The 15569-nt window shown below is 41.1% G+C and overlaps 1 protein-coding gene across 1 annotated transcript in view; it reads left to right on the plus strand.

Annotated features, from left to right (window-relative positions):
* Positions 1-15569, plus strand: part of LOC134431461 (5'-AMP-activated protein kinase catalytic subunit alpha-1-like) — an 83872-nt gene that overhangs the window by 47479 nt on the left and 20824 nt on the right. The window contains exons 2-5 of the mRNA XM_063179473.1: positions 7831-7972; positions 11821-11914; positions 12745-12889; positions 15055-15142. Of these exons, the coding sequence (XP_063035543.1) occupies positions 7831-7972; positions 11821-11914; positions 12745-12889; positions 15055-15142 (469 nt within the window). The remainder of the gene's footprint in view (positions 1-7830; positions 7973-11820; positions 11915-12744; positions 12890-15054; positions 15143-15569) is intronic.

The following is a 15569-nucleotide window of genomic DNA, read 5'->3' on the forward strand; positions in this document are numbered from 1 at the left end:
GCCAGTACAATGGCAGAACGGGTGACCAAACGTTCCCTTTCCCCAAAATCACCGAGGCATGCCAGCAGCAGGGGAATAGAAACTGTCCCAAGAATCTTCATCTCGTGTCTAGGAATGTTTTTTCCCCAAGGCAAGCAAGCGATGATGGCTTTCGGCTGTGCCCTCTACCTCTGCAATGCAAGTGTAAACGGTGTTCCTCCCATCTGCCTCCCGGTACCACCCCCACCCCTTCTGGGCTGGGGACCAAAGGCAGAACTTTCGGGACCCACCTGCCCCTCACCTCTGGGGCGCGCGAGGGGCAGCAGGGATTTCTGGAACCTCCAAGGAGGAACCCCCAACCAAACACCCCCCAAACCACCAAGAACGCTGATCTTGAAAGCAGGAAGCCAAGGCTGCCCCCGCACCCAGCTGTCGGGCCATGCCTCCTCCACAGGAGAGGCTGACGCCCTCTTTCCCTGTCCCAGCTCCCCCTGCAGGGGCAGCTCCGGGACAATCCGAAAAACTCAGGGGGAAGTCATGCTGGATGCAGGAGCCACCGCGGCAGCCGCCACGGGGGCCGCGGGACCACGGGCAGCTTCGAGGGTCCCGTGGGCTTGGCGTCGTTTTCAGCAGCATCCTGAACTGGGACTGGTTCGGCGGAAGGCTGCGAAGCCGTCGGGGGGGTTGACGGGGGCGACGAGGCCAAAGAGAATGCATCCTCCACTGGGTTGGAAGCAGCAGCGTCGTCGTCGTCGCCTAGCAACACCGGCACAGCCGTGGGAAGTGGCGGAAGCGGTGCTGGATCGCCGTTGCCTAGCAACATCGGCGCAGCCGCAGGAAGCTGTGTGTTGGAGGTCGTAGACGCAGGATCCGGTGGAACTGTGGGCGGAGCCGCCGGGGAGGCAGCCGCAGAGCGGGCCCGGGAGGCGGGACCTTGAAGACTGAGGCCGCCCCCATCTCTGAGCAGGGCGAGCGGGGTCCAAGAGGCCAACCGAGACGGGACCTGCAGGGCTGCCAGGGGCTGCGCAGCCCACTCAGGATCCGCCAGAGAGGAACGGGGGGTGGGGGGGGGAAGACAGCTCTGTCTGAGCATGCTCCAAAAACGCAGGGAAAACAACTTCCTTGGCTCCGGGAAAAACTTCGCCCCCCCCGCTGCGATTCAGGGGGGCTGGGAAGCAGCAGATTGTCCCCCTCCAAAGGGTCCTCTCCTGCGGGAATTGGGGGAAATGGGGCTTGCCCCGTGCAGTTAGCAATCCAGGGAAAAACAGCTGCTCTCCGTTTCAAGATCGAAAAGAGTACGCGGAACACTGGGTAAACGCGGGGGTACCCCAAACCACCGTCCCAAACGGCTTGGAAAATGGATTCCATGCATTCCCATACGAACATATCAAGGGCATGCAGCACATCCTTAAAAAACCCAAAGAGCTTTGCCCATCTAAAAAACTCATAGAAATGTCTCTCCAACAGGAGAATTCCATTGTCTTCACCCCATTTGTGCCATAGGGTAACAAGTTTCTGCTCTGAAGGGGAGAAAAGAACCTCTGCCTCTGTGGGAGGGGTCCTCCACATTTGCAACCACAAACTGCGAAGGGCAGCATTTTCAGGAGGGGAAAAGCTAAAAGTACCTTGTGACAGTGTCCAGCACTCTCTGGCCAGCTGCATGGTGCTGCTGAGCTTTCCGGACATCTTCCTGGAGGCTTTTCAGAAGGTTCTCTTTGTGGTCAGCCTCGGCTGTGAACTCCGTCCAAATCAGGATTGTCAGTTCTTCAGCTCCTGGCTAGAGTCCACTTCTGTGGTCACTTGTGAGGTGACCATCAATGCCATACACTCGGGGTTTACCCAGTGCAGCAATGCTCCTCTGGTGTCTCACCAATTGATGAATGTCTTCCTCAGTCGAGGGGTCACCAACTGTGACTGTGGTCACAGGGGTTTTCAGGTGAGGGAAGAGACGAGAATGTTGACTCCATGTTCAAAAGGCCTGATTTATTATTTTATGATATATCTATTACATTATAACTATACTAAAAAGAAATAGAAGGAAAAGGTTTCCTCGGAAGGCTAAGAATAGAAAAGAAAGAATGATAACAAAAAGCAGCTCTCTCGGACTTTGTCCAAGATACCTCAGTCCTTGATTGGCCATTAATTTTAAACATCCAAGATGGCCCCATAAAAATCCACCTGTTGCATTCCACAGCAGCAGATAGCCATTGTTTACATTCTTTTTCTGGGGCCTCAGCTTCCCAGAAGGGAAAATCCTAAAGAAAGGATTTTTAGTGAAAAAGATGTCTGCAACAGGGTGTACTTTTTCTCTCTATGTGGGGAACTTCTGCATTGGATACTAGAGCTTCTGAACTGTACTGCTGAGATTTGGAGAAAGTTCTCTTTAATCTCTTCTCTGAGTTTCTTGTGATTTTCTTTTATCTGATCTTCTAATTTCTGCAGACGTGTTTCTACTGTTGTGATTTTGGCATGTGTTGGGCTATGTATAGTATCTGCATATGCTCAGAAGGTTTTTGCCATATCAAGCACAGTTTCTTTACTGTTATCTTGCTTCATTATTGCTAGAGTAGAAGCGTATTCTTGTGGCTTAAGTCATACAAGTTTCTGCTGCATCACGGATGCACATGGTACTAAGTCTGGATTTACCGTGTTTATGTCATCTGAGACGACAATTTCTGCTACTGCTATTTCTTTCAAGCGTTGAATTCTTTGTTCTATGGTCTTCCACTGAGTTTGTTGCATATAGAGATCATTTGTATACAGATATCTTTGTGCTACACTTTCCAGGACCCGTGCCCAGAGGCTGTGAGGGTTAGCTCTCCTTATCATTCTTTGGTCGATGATGGGATTATGTGACAGGGATCTCAAATGCTTTGTCTCACTACTGTTTAAAATTGTAACTTTGCCTGCAGCATCTTAAAGATGGCCAAACTAACTAATTAGAGATTCACCAGGTCTTTGAGTGTAATCTTTTTTTAGGCTACTAAGGTCTTTCAGGGAATAGGACTCAATAGTGGCTTTTGATCTTATGTTAATTGCTTAAACTTTGGCTTTTATATCAGTAATTGGTGTTGAGGGTTTTTCTTTTGGATCACCATTGTCAGTCACTGGCCAATTGGTTTTGCTTGTGTGCTTGTTTCTTGTAGGGAATGCCAGTGGCTTAGGGTTACTGTCTGGTTTAGCTACAACTTGAGTAGCTGGGGTGTTGGCTGCAGCCTGAGTGACTGGAGTAGCTGCTTATTTATCTCCCTGCCCCTTTTCCTCTGTCTGCTGCTTTACAGTATTTAGCAGTGTGGGATAAGCATACTTCAGTATCTTCGTAAACGCTCTGTAAATCATTATCACCAAGCCCAGCACAATAGGTATTCTAATCCTTGCCCCTGTACTGCAAAAGTTACGTGTTAGAGACAATAATCTTAGTGACTAGAAAGGTACTAAAACCTCAAAAAATCCTAGAGACTAGAACTACATGAAGGCCTCTACGTTAAATGCCACTAGATGTATTTGTCAGGGCAAATTTTGGAGTTAACCCCCAAAGGGGTTCCTCTAGAAAAGCAGATTCAATTGGCCTCTCCTCCAACCATTTTGGGAAAAAAATACCTCCTTGGAGAAAAGTGGAAAAAACTGTTTATTAAACAATAAAACCTCTTGCTGCTCCAAAAAAGATGACAAACTCAGAAAAGTCCCTTCCCTGGGTTGCAGCTTGGCTCACTCAGTCTCTTATCAGTCCCTCCGGCGCTGGAAATGTCGTGGCCCAGGCCCAGCCCAGTGGGCCACAGGTGCGAGCTGCCAGTGCTCTTCTGGGTGTTCAGTCTAGAGCAGGTTTAAACAGGTCTAAAGAAAAGGGTAAAAAAACAAACTACAGTCGCAGGAACTTCTTTCCCTCAGCTAGCTAAAACTATCTACAACAAAGGAGAGCTTTGTCCTGCTGTTTGTCCATCCGTAGACAACAACAGTCCAGGAGCAGGAATGTGGAGGAGTGAGTGCAGTGTCTGAAAACAAACTGCGCACTTCTTCTGTCCCCTCTTCATTCTCTGGAACAAGTCTTAAAGGTGCAAAACTTATTATTCAGCATAAACAGAACAGACGATTGGGGATAAAAGCGTCATATAGTCAACCCAGGACATTACGGGAACATGGCAATGGAAGTATTTGGAAAAGGAGAGAGAATCATCCAGATTCTGCTGGAAGCCAGCTTTGCCATCAAGAACAGTAAAGTCAAGGGACCTGCCTGAAAAAACCAGTTCCTGGGAGTAAAGTGGCAAGATGGATGGCCTGAGATTCCCATTGAGATCATCAATAAGATCACTGCAATGTCTCTACTGATCAGCAAGAAGGAAACACAAGCTTTCCTAGGCACCATAAGTTTTTGGAGTTTGCACATTCCTGAGTACAGCCAGATCGTGAGTCCTCTCTACTTGGTTACCTGCAAGAAGAACGATTTCCACTGCGACCCTTAACAGCAGCAAGTTTTTGCCCAGATCAAGCAGGAGGTCACTCATGCCATAGCCCTTGGCCCAGTCAGGCGGGGACCAGAGGTGAGGAATGTGCTTTACTCTGCAGCTGGAAACAGTGGCTTGTCTTGGAGCCTGTGTCAGAAGGTGCTTGGGGAGACTCAAGACCAACCACTGGAATTCTGGAGCCGAAGTTACAGAACAGCCGAAACCAACGACACTGCCACAGAGAAGGAAATCTTGGCTGCCTATTAAGGAGTTCAAGCTGCCTCCGAGGTGTTTGGCACAGAAGCACAACTCCTGGCACCCTGACTACTGGTGCTGGGGTGGTTGTTTAAAGGAAAGGTTCCCTCTACCCACCACGCCACTGACGCCACATGGAGTAAATGAATTAGCCTCATTACACAGTGTGCCCATATTGGAAACCCGAATCACCCTGGGATTTTGGAGGAAATAATTACAAACTGGCCGGAAGGTGAAAACTTTGGTCTCACTGACGAAGAGGAGCAGGAACAAGTAAGAGGGGCTGAAAAAGCACCACTGTACAACCAACTACCAGCAGAAGAAACACGATACACTCTTTTCACTGACAGTTCCTGTCGCATCTCATCATAGGGATGAAAAGAAAGTGAAAAGCAGCCATATGAAGCCCCACACAACAGGCTGCACAAGCTACTGAAGGAGAAGGTGGATTCAGTCAACTTGCTGAACTCAAGGCTGTTCAGCTGGCCCCGGACATTGCTGAAAGAGAGAAATGGCCAAAGCTCTACCTTTATACTGATTCATGGATGGTAGCCAATGCTCTGTGGGGCTGACTGGAAAGATGGAAAAAGGCCAGCTGGCAGCATAGAGGAAAACCAATTTGGGCTGCTGAAGAGTGCAAAGACATTGCCACTCGGGTAGAAAGCTATCTGTGAAAGTCTGTTATGTAAATCCTCATGTCACTGAGCTGGGCAAATGAGGAGCACCAAAACAATGAGCAGGTAGACCAGGCTGCAAAGATAGAGGTGTCACAGATAGATTTAGATTGGCAACATAAGGGGGAGTTGTTCCTAGCTCAATGGGCCCATGATGCCACAGGTCATCAGGGCGGAGATGCTACCTATAAGTGAGCATGAGACCAAGGGGTAGATCTAACCATGGACAGTATTTCTCAGGTTATCCATGACTGTGAGACGTGCTGTGATCAAGCAGGCCAAGCGAGTGAAGCCCCTGTGGTATGGTGGGCGATGGTCGGAATATAAGTATGCGGAAGCCTGGCAGATTGACTATATCACCCTTCCCCAAACCTGCCAAGGGAAGCGCTATGTGCTGACTATGGTGGAAGCCTCCACAGGATGGTTGGAGACCTACCCTGTGCCTCACACTACTGCCCAGAACACCATCTTGGGCCTGGAAAACCAAGTCCTGTGGAGATATAACACCCCTAAGAGAATCGAGTTGGTCAACAGGACCCATTTCAAGAACAGTCTTATAAACACCTGTGCCAGAGAACATGGTATTGAATAGATATATCATATCCCTTATCATACACCAGCTGCCAGGAAAGTTAAACAGTGAAATGGACTACTTAAGACTACCCTGAAGGCACTTGGCAGGGGAATCTTCATAAATTGGGAAATGAACTTAGCAAAAGCCACCTGAATGGTCAACACCCGAGGGTCCATCAATCAAGCTGGTCCTGCCCAGTCTGAGCCCTTGCACACAGTGCATGGAGATAAAGTCTCTGTGGTACATGTGAAAGGTATTTTAGAAAAGACTGGATTACTCCCACCTCAGGCAAAGGCAAACCCATCAGTTTTGCTCAAGGACCTGATTACACTTGGTGGATAATGCAGAAAGATGGAGAAGCCCCTTGTGTACCACAGGGAAACCTAATCTTAAGTGAGATCTGTGCATAAGGTTATATTGTGTAGAGTTTATTGATTTGGACATGATGCACATGGTAATAGAATAAGGGGTGGATAATGTCTTGGCTTTCAAAGGCAAGATGTGGTGGGGGATGAGTGTTCTACTGCCATCTGTTAGAGGTGAGACAGTTATCCTCTGTTAATTGGCCCACTCTTAAAACCAGGTGGGCAGTTTTCTTTATCCCTTCCACAACTAATCCTCCCTGGGGAGATATCTTCTGTTAATGAGCCACTGAGTCTCACTGCATGACTGATAAAATTACATCATCCCATTGTGAGATGCTCTGCCCAGGGGATTAACAGTTTAGTTCTAATGTGATAGCATACACACAATAATAAAGCTGCAAAGCTGCCTTACAGTAGAAAAAGTACAAATATTTTTGTCTTGATTAAATGCATGTGGAAAAACTTGTATTTGCTATTACATTATGTAGCAAAGTGAAGATTATTTTTGTAATCATTGTAATTAATTTTGAGTTCAGCACAGGTCTGTTACTAATGTCCATTCAAGTGGACAAGGATGAACCATGTAGGTGTGTGTCTGGAATGGTAGGATTCAGGGTGGTGGATGAAAGTGATGTAGTTATTATAGTATTAGTGCTATATCACTGCATGCAGAAATTAATGCAGATAGTGAAGCCTTCTAGTGGAAGAGATACCTTTTGTGGTTTATCTGTAATACAATGTTGAGTTTAAGAAAAATATTGTTAGCAACTCTATTATATCTACTTTCAATAGCACCTGCAAAATTAAGGAATTAAAGAGGATTACCTGTCTAGGAAATGTTTTACATTTTCAAGTTCCCCTGTTGAAAGAAAAATGAAACTCTCTCAGAAGTAGGAAAGAAACTGAGGAATGTAAAAAGTTGCATGTTTGCATTGCTTCTCACAGTTACTATTGGATTTTATTTTGTGCATTTCATATAACTTTTGTCACTTATTTTATATAATAAAGCCCTGGTGTTTGCTGCACAGAATGTGGAGCTTATTTAGGGTTAGACTGCTCCAAAGACAGATAAGTAATTATTAAGTAAACCAACTAGATACTTTTAGCAGTAATTCAGAGTAATTGCAGAAACGGGCTTCTTGAGGAAAGGATAGTGGTGATGTCCTTAGTAAGAGTATCCTTGCAGATAAAATAGAAGAGTGTGTCTGAGCAGGTTGCCAAGTGAGCCAAAAGCTTGAAGTTACTTGCACAGGGAAAGAAAATGGTCTCCTTAATTAGAAAGGATGGCAGTGTTTTGGGATATAAAATGCTTTGTTTACCGTAGTGCAAAAACATAGTCATGCTGCAAGACTTCTGAGCATTAGGTTTAAGGTTTGTTCCTACATATCCAGTTCATCTTCTAATGATAGAATTCTGGGAGAAATTGGAGTAGGGCAAAAGAAACAATGTGCCATCTGGTTTTCAACCTCCCCAAGGATAATGGGGCTAATGTGGAATGCTTACATCTTAATTGTGATATTTCTTGGCCTTGTTTCTTGCAGTTGGTAAACATGAATTAACTGGGCATAAAGTCGCAGTGAAGATCCTAAATCGACAGAAGATTCGCAGCCTTGATGTTGTAGGAAAAATTCGCAGGGAGATCCAGAACCTCAAACTCTTCCGACATCCTCATATAATTAAACTGTAAGTTTTGCTTGCTATAATCATAGCTATTTAAACAGTAGTCCCTTGCTCTCACTGGTCTGAAACATGTTTAAAGGGCAATACTGTTAGTGGTATACTTTAAGGAAAGTAACCAGTTTTCAACTATGCAACCATTTTTGGTGTACTTTGTAATGCATTTTCACAAAACTGATTATTCTGCAGGGCAGAGGGCTTCCATTAGTTCTTTACTTACAAATTCTTTGGGAAGGTATAGAGAAGGTAGTGGCATGATGGATGCTTACAGTAACATCAATCTCAGTTGTTTTAGCTGCTGCTTCTGTTTTCTTTTTTCTGGTAATGTTTGAGCTTTGTTTCTGTTTGGAAACTGGGTTCAGTACAAGATTGTAAAGGGTACTTTGATAGTAAATTTGTTGTGTTTTTTTTTACTCAAAATTCTTTTAGGGTTGTGCTGGTCAGTGCTGTGTTTTTTCCTGTGTAGATGGTGCTCTACAAGATTTTCCTGAAAGATGTGCAGTCTGTTAAATGTGATCTCATATTTCAGAGCTCTTCAATATAGCTGTTACCGCTTAACTAAATAAATGTGATATTTACAGTGTGCCCGTTTACATTTGTTTGATCATCAACAGAGTTCAGAATACAGTTATGTCCCAGAGTAGACACCTTGTATCTGGTCTGAGGAAATAAATTATAAATGCTATTGACTTTTGTACTTTTTCTATAAAGTCAACCTGTACATCTAGCAGGGCAAATTTAGAATATGGGTGACTTTCACTATCAATTGTGGTGTTGGAATTAAGGTTTTCTTTATTGGCAGAGTATTTTTTTTTTTTTGATCATGCTTTCACTGATATATGCCATCCCTATACACTCATTTGGCAACAGCACTTATACTGGAGCTAAATTTGATTGTGTCAGATCACACTGACTTCTTCAGTGGGTCAGTTTGCAGAAGACTATTGAGCTGATAAATTTGGCTGCAGAGCTGCTAGTGCTGCCAGTTAGAATTCATGAATGAGTCCAAAGTATATAACTTTAGCTAAAACAAAATAGGAAGTGTAAGTGTGCCAATTGAGATATTTGGGCTGGAACAAGAATGTGTACTTCTGGTGCTGCCAAACTTCTAAGTCATCTTAACAAGTTTGAGGTTTCAATTTCTTTATTGGGGAATTATGGGGAGAATTTTCTCTTCTGCATGCTGAGAGAAAGGTCAAGACAAAGGAGATGATGGAAAAATTGATGGGTTCCAAGCTTTTGAGTTGGTCATTCTGCATTTCCAAAACAGAAGGGTTATTAGCCTGAATGCAAATAGCATTTGAGCTATGTCGCAGACATCTTTTCATAAAAATCCTTTCTTTAGCATTTTCCCTTCTGGGAAGCTGAGGCCCCAGAAAAAGAATGTAAACAATGGTTATCTGCTGCTGTGGAATGCAACAGGTGGATTTTTATTGGGCCATCTTGGATGTTTATAATTAATGGCCAATCAAGGACTGAGCTCTCTCTGAGACAGAGTTGGAGAGAGGTCCTTTGTTATCATTCATTTCAATTCTTAGCTTAGCTAGCCTTCTGAGAACCTTTCCTTCTATTCCTTTTTAGTATAGTTATAATGTAGTATATATATCATAAAATAATAAATCAAGACTTCTGAACATGGAATCAACATTCTCGCCTCTCTCTTCACCTGAAACCCCTTGTGACCACCGTCACAGAGCTATAATTGATAATGTTGCGTAGATAGACTTGCTGGTGACTTTGGATCATGATGCTTGTGCTATTAGCTGTATTAGGGAACTGCTAGTTTTTTATGAAGCAGAGCGATGCAGACTCCTCAGGCAGGTGCAAAAGAGAGCTCCTTTATTGCAAAAACCAGGCCTTTTTAAGCAGATGAGCTTTTCTCAGTTACATACTTTTAAAATACAACAAACATAATCCAACCAACCACCATACACCACGATGTGAACACATAATGGTCATATAACTTGTTTTTCTACCTCTAATTCAGCTGAGTCACTCCCATAGTCCTTTTCTACTTAGCCAAAGTAACAGGAGTGATCCATGATTTTATAAGGCCTTCATTTTTTAAGGTTTTACCTATCTGCAACACTAGGTAGCAGCTCAAGATACTTGGCATAAAGGTAATGAGATTATTTCAGCTGAATATTACAAATTAGACAATGTCTAATTTGGAACAGCATGTTTTATTAAAATTTTTCATACAATGCTTTACCAATATATGCAGTTGCAAAGCTGCCTCACAAATATTTTCTTTTTATACCATGCTTTAAATAAAAACCTTTGGAGCATCTCCTGTTGTGGTTTTTGACCTTTAGCAATAGAATGCATCTTGTTTTCCTATGTAAATTGCCTCTTTGTGCATTCTGGTCATCTATGCTGTGTGGTTTGATAACCTTACTTATAGGTATGTAACTATTTCACATTTTTTCCAAAACTACTAAAATGAACTGACTATAGAGAAACATGACTGAATCTTCCAAGAGGCTGAAAATATGAGGTGCAGAATGGCTCATTCTGTTCATTGATGCTAATAGGTTTATCTTCCAGCACTGCTCACTATCTCACTATCTAGAGGATGGAAAATGACCGTGAAGATCTAAAATAAAAGCTTGCTTATGTTTGCCTGAAGCATAGAGCTTAGTAATTTCACAACTATGGAAAAGTTCATTAAGAGTAGGGGTGTTAAAAATGAGGTTGCACTGTAGTTTTTCGATTAAAAGGATTGCAGTGTTATTTCTGTAGAGTGTCTTAGTGATGACTTCAGAATGTTCAAGTACATGACACTTTCAACCAAGGTATTTGAGAGAAAATTAGTAAAGGTAAAACATCTTGGACTATAAGATGTTATTGGAATGTTACACTACAATGCTAAGCTGTTAAAATAGATACATGCACACATATATACATGCACACATACATTCACCTGGACAGTCTGAACTCACTGCTGTCAAACAAAACTTCTCTGTTAGCTGGAGCATGTCTGTTTTTTCCCCTTGTCTTAGAATCAGCATTTGGAAGAACATTTCAGTTCTACAGTGTATGGGTGAATTCAATTACTTTTTTACAATTGGGATATTGTATGCTTAAGTGCAGTACCTTGAAGCATTCATTTGCATCCAATTGCTATCTCCTGTCTTAATATAGTATCTGAATTTTTTGACTGAGGGTTTATCGGTGTGCATTTTCTTGCTATGTTAAAAATTGGTCTCTTCTGACTGCTGGAAGAAAAAAAACTAAACAACCTTTAGGTAAGGATATGTTGAAAACATATCAGTCTCCTAAGTGGAGAATTTGACCATAAACTAGTTTTTTCAAAACCTCAAAGCTAACTTTAAAGTATAGTGATAAAAATATAACCAAGGTGTTAATGCTCTTAAGTACTAATGAGAAATTTAGGTCTCTTTGTGAAAGATAATTGCTTTCAATTATCATGAATGTTTTTTCAAGTCTTGAAGTATACTTTATTTATGACAAGGCAAGGGGTTTTTGCCTGTTAAAGTTGAAGGGTGTGCGCTTTTTAAGACACTAGCAAAGTCCTTTCGAATCCCTTCCTGATTACACTAAAATGTCTGTGAGACAGCACTGTATATGGCTTCACAGAAAACATTTGGACTCAGAGTAGTCCTCTGAAAGTACAAAGACTGATCTTCCTCGTGGGAAATACCAATTCCCTGGTGATCTTGGCGATGATGGTATCACATAGTGAAAGGAGAGGAAATAGCTTCTGAAAAATATTAACATTCCAGTAGCTGTAAATGGGCTGTTAATTTTTTTCAAGTATACCTTTAATCTGACTCTTTGCATAACTTTGGTTTTACTGAGTGCATAGACTAACAGATACTTATTCTTATCAGGTACCAGGTCATCAGTACACCAACTGACATTTTCATGGTGATGGAATATGTTTCAGGAGGAGAACTGTTTGATTATATCTGTAAAAATGGAAGGGTAAGAAGTAGTCTAACTCTACAAATCAATGACTTGCATTCTATTATTGCTTTTGCAATCTTCCTGTTAAATGAAGGTTTGTTTCTTATGTATTCAGCATTAATTTTGCAGTTAGCAATTAAAATATACCTTATGACTATATCTTGTTTTGAAAATAAAAATGGTTATATATCAACATGTTTCAAATCTTTGTATGTGACTTTGTAGCATTTTTCCAGTCTACTGAAGAATAAATGATACTGATATGTTCATTTACAATTACTGTGTAGAAACTGGATGGATATACTACCCAATTGGAGTAGCTGTAAACTTTCTTCAGTATAAACTATTATTGAAAAACTACTGTTGTGCCCTTATTACCCTCTTCTACTATTAGACTGGTTTCTGTGAAAGTCCTTAAGTCACTTTTGACAAAACATCTAGATATCCAGGATATCTTTAGTTAGTTGTTAGACTGAGTAAACTTTGACACAGATTAGGGTGTGTTTATAGGAAATATCCAGTTAAGTCTGCTGTTTAGGGCTAGCTGCTAATAGGAGCATGAACTGTATCCAAAGTTTATCACTTATATACTGAGCGTCATCAGCTTTTGTCAACTTTAATCTTATATCATGCTTAAATATCTAAGTTAATTGATATTTTAATTGGACAAAATTAATGTTTGGGTGCTAATATTTCTAATTACTGAGTATATAACATCTGCTTTATAAAATATCAAAACTATAAATTATAGCTTTTGGTCATTGGAAAGTTTCCTTCAGTTCATATAAGGGAAAATCAAGTTATCCTTTCACTGTCTCAAAATTGTTTAAAACCTTTGTTTGTCTTAGCTTGATGAAAAGGAAAGTAGACGTCTGTTCCAGCAAATCCTTTCTGGTGTGGATTACTGTCACAGGCATATGGTAGTACATAGAGATCTGAAGCCTGAAAATGTGCTGCTTGATGCACACATGAATGCAAAGATAGCTGATTTTGGTAAGCATTGCTATTTTATATCTGATCACATTTCTGGTGTTATTTAGATCCTGTTAATTTAGATCCTGGCCTGACCGCAGGACCTCTCTCGCTTTTCTCGATGCCGGCAGTTTGCAAAGTTCAGGCTGAAACAGTTTCTAATTGCTAAATGTAGTCTTTACGAGTGGCTACAGTTGCAAACCCAAAACAACCACCTTCGAAACAGAGCTCTCGCCTCTCTCTCTTTCATCACAGCTTTTGCTAAAGTCTCCACTTCCATAGTTTTTTCTCCTTGGCCGGGTGCTGCTGCTGAGTCACCATCGACTTGGACTGGGGTGGGGAGGTTGGTGCAATGCCCTGGCTGCAGACTGGCAGCTGCAGAATTCACCCTAAGGCAGCTCAAAACTGCTAACTGCAGTGTCTCTGAGACAAGGAAAAACAAATGAAAAGAGAACCAAAAAAACCCTCCACTTAAGCAAAGTCCAAGCAGCCAGCAAAGCAAAAACCATGTGGCAAAAGGGGGCAAGCTGCGTGTTCCAACAGACTCTAAAAGCTCCCTTAAAACACACACCCCCCTCCCCCCCCATTCTGTTCCTGGCTGTACTGCTGGTTCTTAAAGACACAGCTTAATATTTTCTCTGATAATGCTAAGTAGACTTAGTTCCCCACCTTGCCACTTCAAAACTGACTGATTGTCTGTTTCTTTATCTATAAAATGCAGATGCTTAGCTCTCTTTTAAGTACAGTGCAGGGAAAGTTCATAATATTTAAGAACTACATTGCTCTAGTAAAATACACTACTTCTAAGAAACTGCTCTAATTTCACTTAAAAAGCTCTACAGATGAGACTGAAAAATGTAATTAAAGCATAAAAAGTAAAATAAGAACAGTTTTGCAAATTCCTGTGCTTTTAGCTATATAACTGCTGTAAGAAACAAAGCTTACTCTTTGAAATTTTTAAAAGTTTAACAAGGGATAAAAGGGACAATATCCAGCGCTGGGGTGTTTGGCAATATGCCAAAAACATACTTGGCTTAAAACAATGTTCTTATATACTGTTACATTACATGCATTATATGTATATTCGTGAGCATTTATACATTATTCAAACATTCTTGTGAGTTTAGATGTTTCAGGAATTCTTTTGCTTGGTTTTAACCTTTGACTTGTCTGCATGCCATCCTGTAGATTAAATCAGTATATTTTATTTTTTATCATGGTTCCATCTTGTTTTTACACCCTCTGATAACAAAGACTCAGTAAATTCTTCTCTTGGTGCTCTGGTTTTTGTCACTGTTACCATTCAGATAAGATAGTCCACAAATGTGAGAAAGAACATAATTATTTTACACCATTCTCTGAGTTAGTTACATGAATAAAAGTATGTTACCATTACATAGTCTTTATTTTAATATTATGCTAAGGCCTGAGATATATTTATCATGCTACTATTTATATAAGCTATATGGTGCATACATAAACTGACAGATTATACTATACAAAAAAGCAGTTAAAAGACATGATGAATTGTACCATATCAAAATCTTTGTGATTAATAATAACATGCAGAAGCTAACACATTAATGTGAAAGCCAATACTATATTGTAATTTATAACAGCTGCCTAAGTAATCAGAAGCTTAATTGTTTATAGTAGCTATTTAACGCAGCTGCTGTGAGGACTGATAGCAAGTTCTTGGTGTCTAAATTGTGGCAAGGCTGTATGCACTCCTGAGTTCCCTTATTCTATATAACCTCTTAAAGAATTTTAGGCAATTCTGTGGTAGCATCTTCCTCTTTGGCATTTAGAAGAGAATATGGTTTTTAAGACCCTTTTGTGTTAATGACCAAAATCCTATATTACTATGTTGCTCTCTCCTTTAGAGCAGCTTTGTTCTCTATCATGCTTGTGTAATCCAGAATGGATTAGGTTTTGTCTCGGAATTAATATGTTTTTAAACATTCCTAGGTTGTGTGCAATAATAGATTGATGTTACTCAAGTTTCTGGTAAACTAAATGCAGGATCAAGTGTCATTCTCATATAAAAATTTCAATCACTCCAAATAATTTTGCCTCCTTACTGAGATAAATTAGTTAACTTTCTAATTTGAATTATCAGTGATCTTTTCTAGTGTAAAATCACTTTGCTCTGTGAATCTTTAGTAGTTATTCTTATATACTTTCAGGTCTATCAAATATGATGTCAGATGGAGAATTTTTAAGAACAAGCTGTGGTTCCCCTAACTATGCTGCACCAGAAGTAATTTCAGGAAGGTAGTTTCTTTTCTACTGGATACATGTATGAGCTTCTTTTCTATTGGGTGCATATGTGCATGTACTTCAGTCATTTTGCTGCTTAATTCTAAAGGCTACAAAATAGTGTAATTCACAAGCTTTATACTAAGAAATTGTGGGCTGAACTCTTAATTGCCTTGATAATTTTTCATAAATATTTAAGACTTTGACCAAGCTTTGAATAGTTTTTGTAAGGTGGAGGTGATGTCTGATGTCCCAAATACAGTGTGTACAGTGTCCCTGAATTGGTTTAACAAAATCTCATTTACAGCTCAGATCTTGGAAGTAGAGGTACAGATAGAAATACAGGCAAAGTATACTGTGAAGTTGAGTAGCAGTGAAATATCTGCCATAGAATCTATATTCAGTCTGAATTTACTCAGTGATTGTCAAATATGCTGCTTTC

The sequence above is a fragment of the Melospiza melodia genome, chromosome W, assembly GCF_035770615.1.
Source record: "Melospiza melodia melodia isolate bMelMel2 chromosome W, bMelMel2.pri, whole genome shotgun sequence".
Lineage (NCBI taxonomy): Eukaryota > Metazoa > Chordata > Aves > Passeriformes > Passerellidae > Melospiza > Melospiza melodia.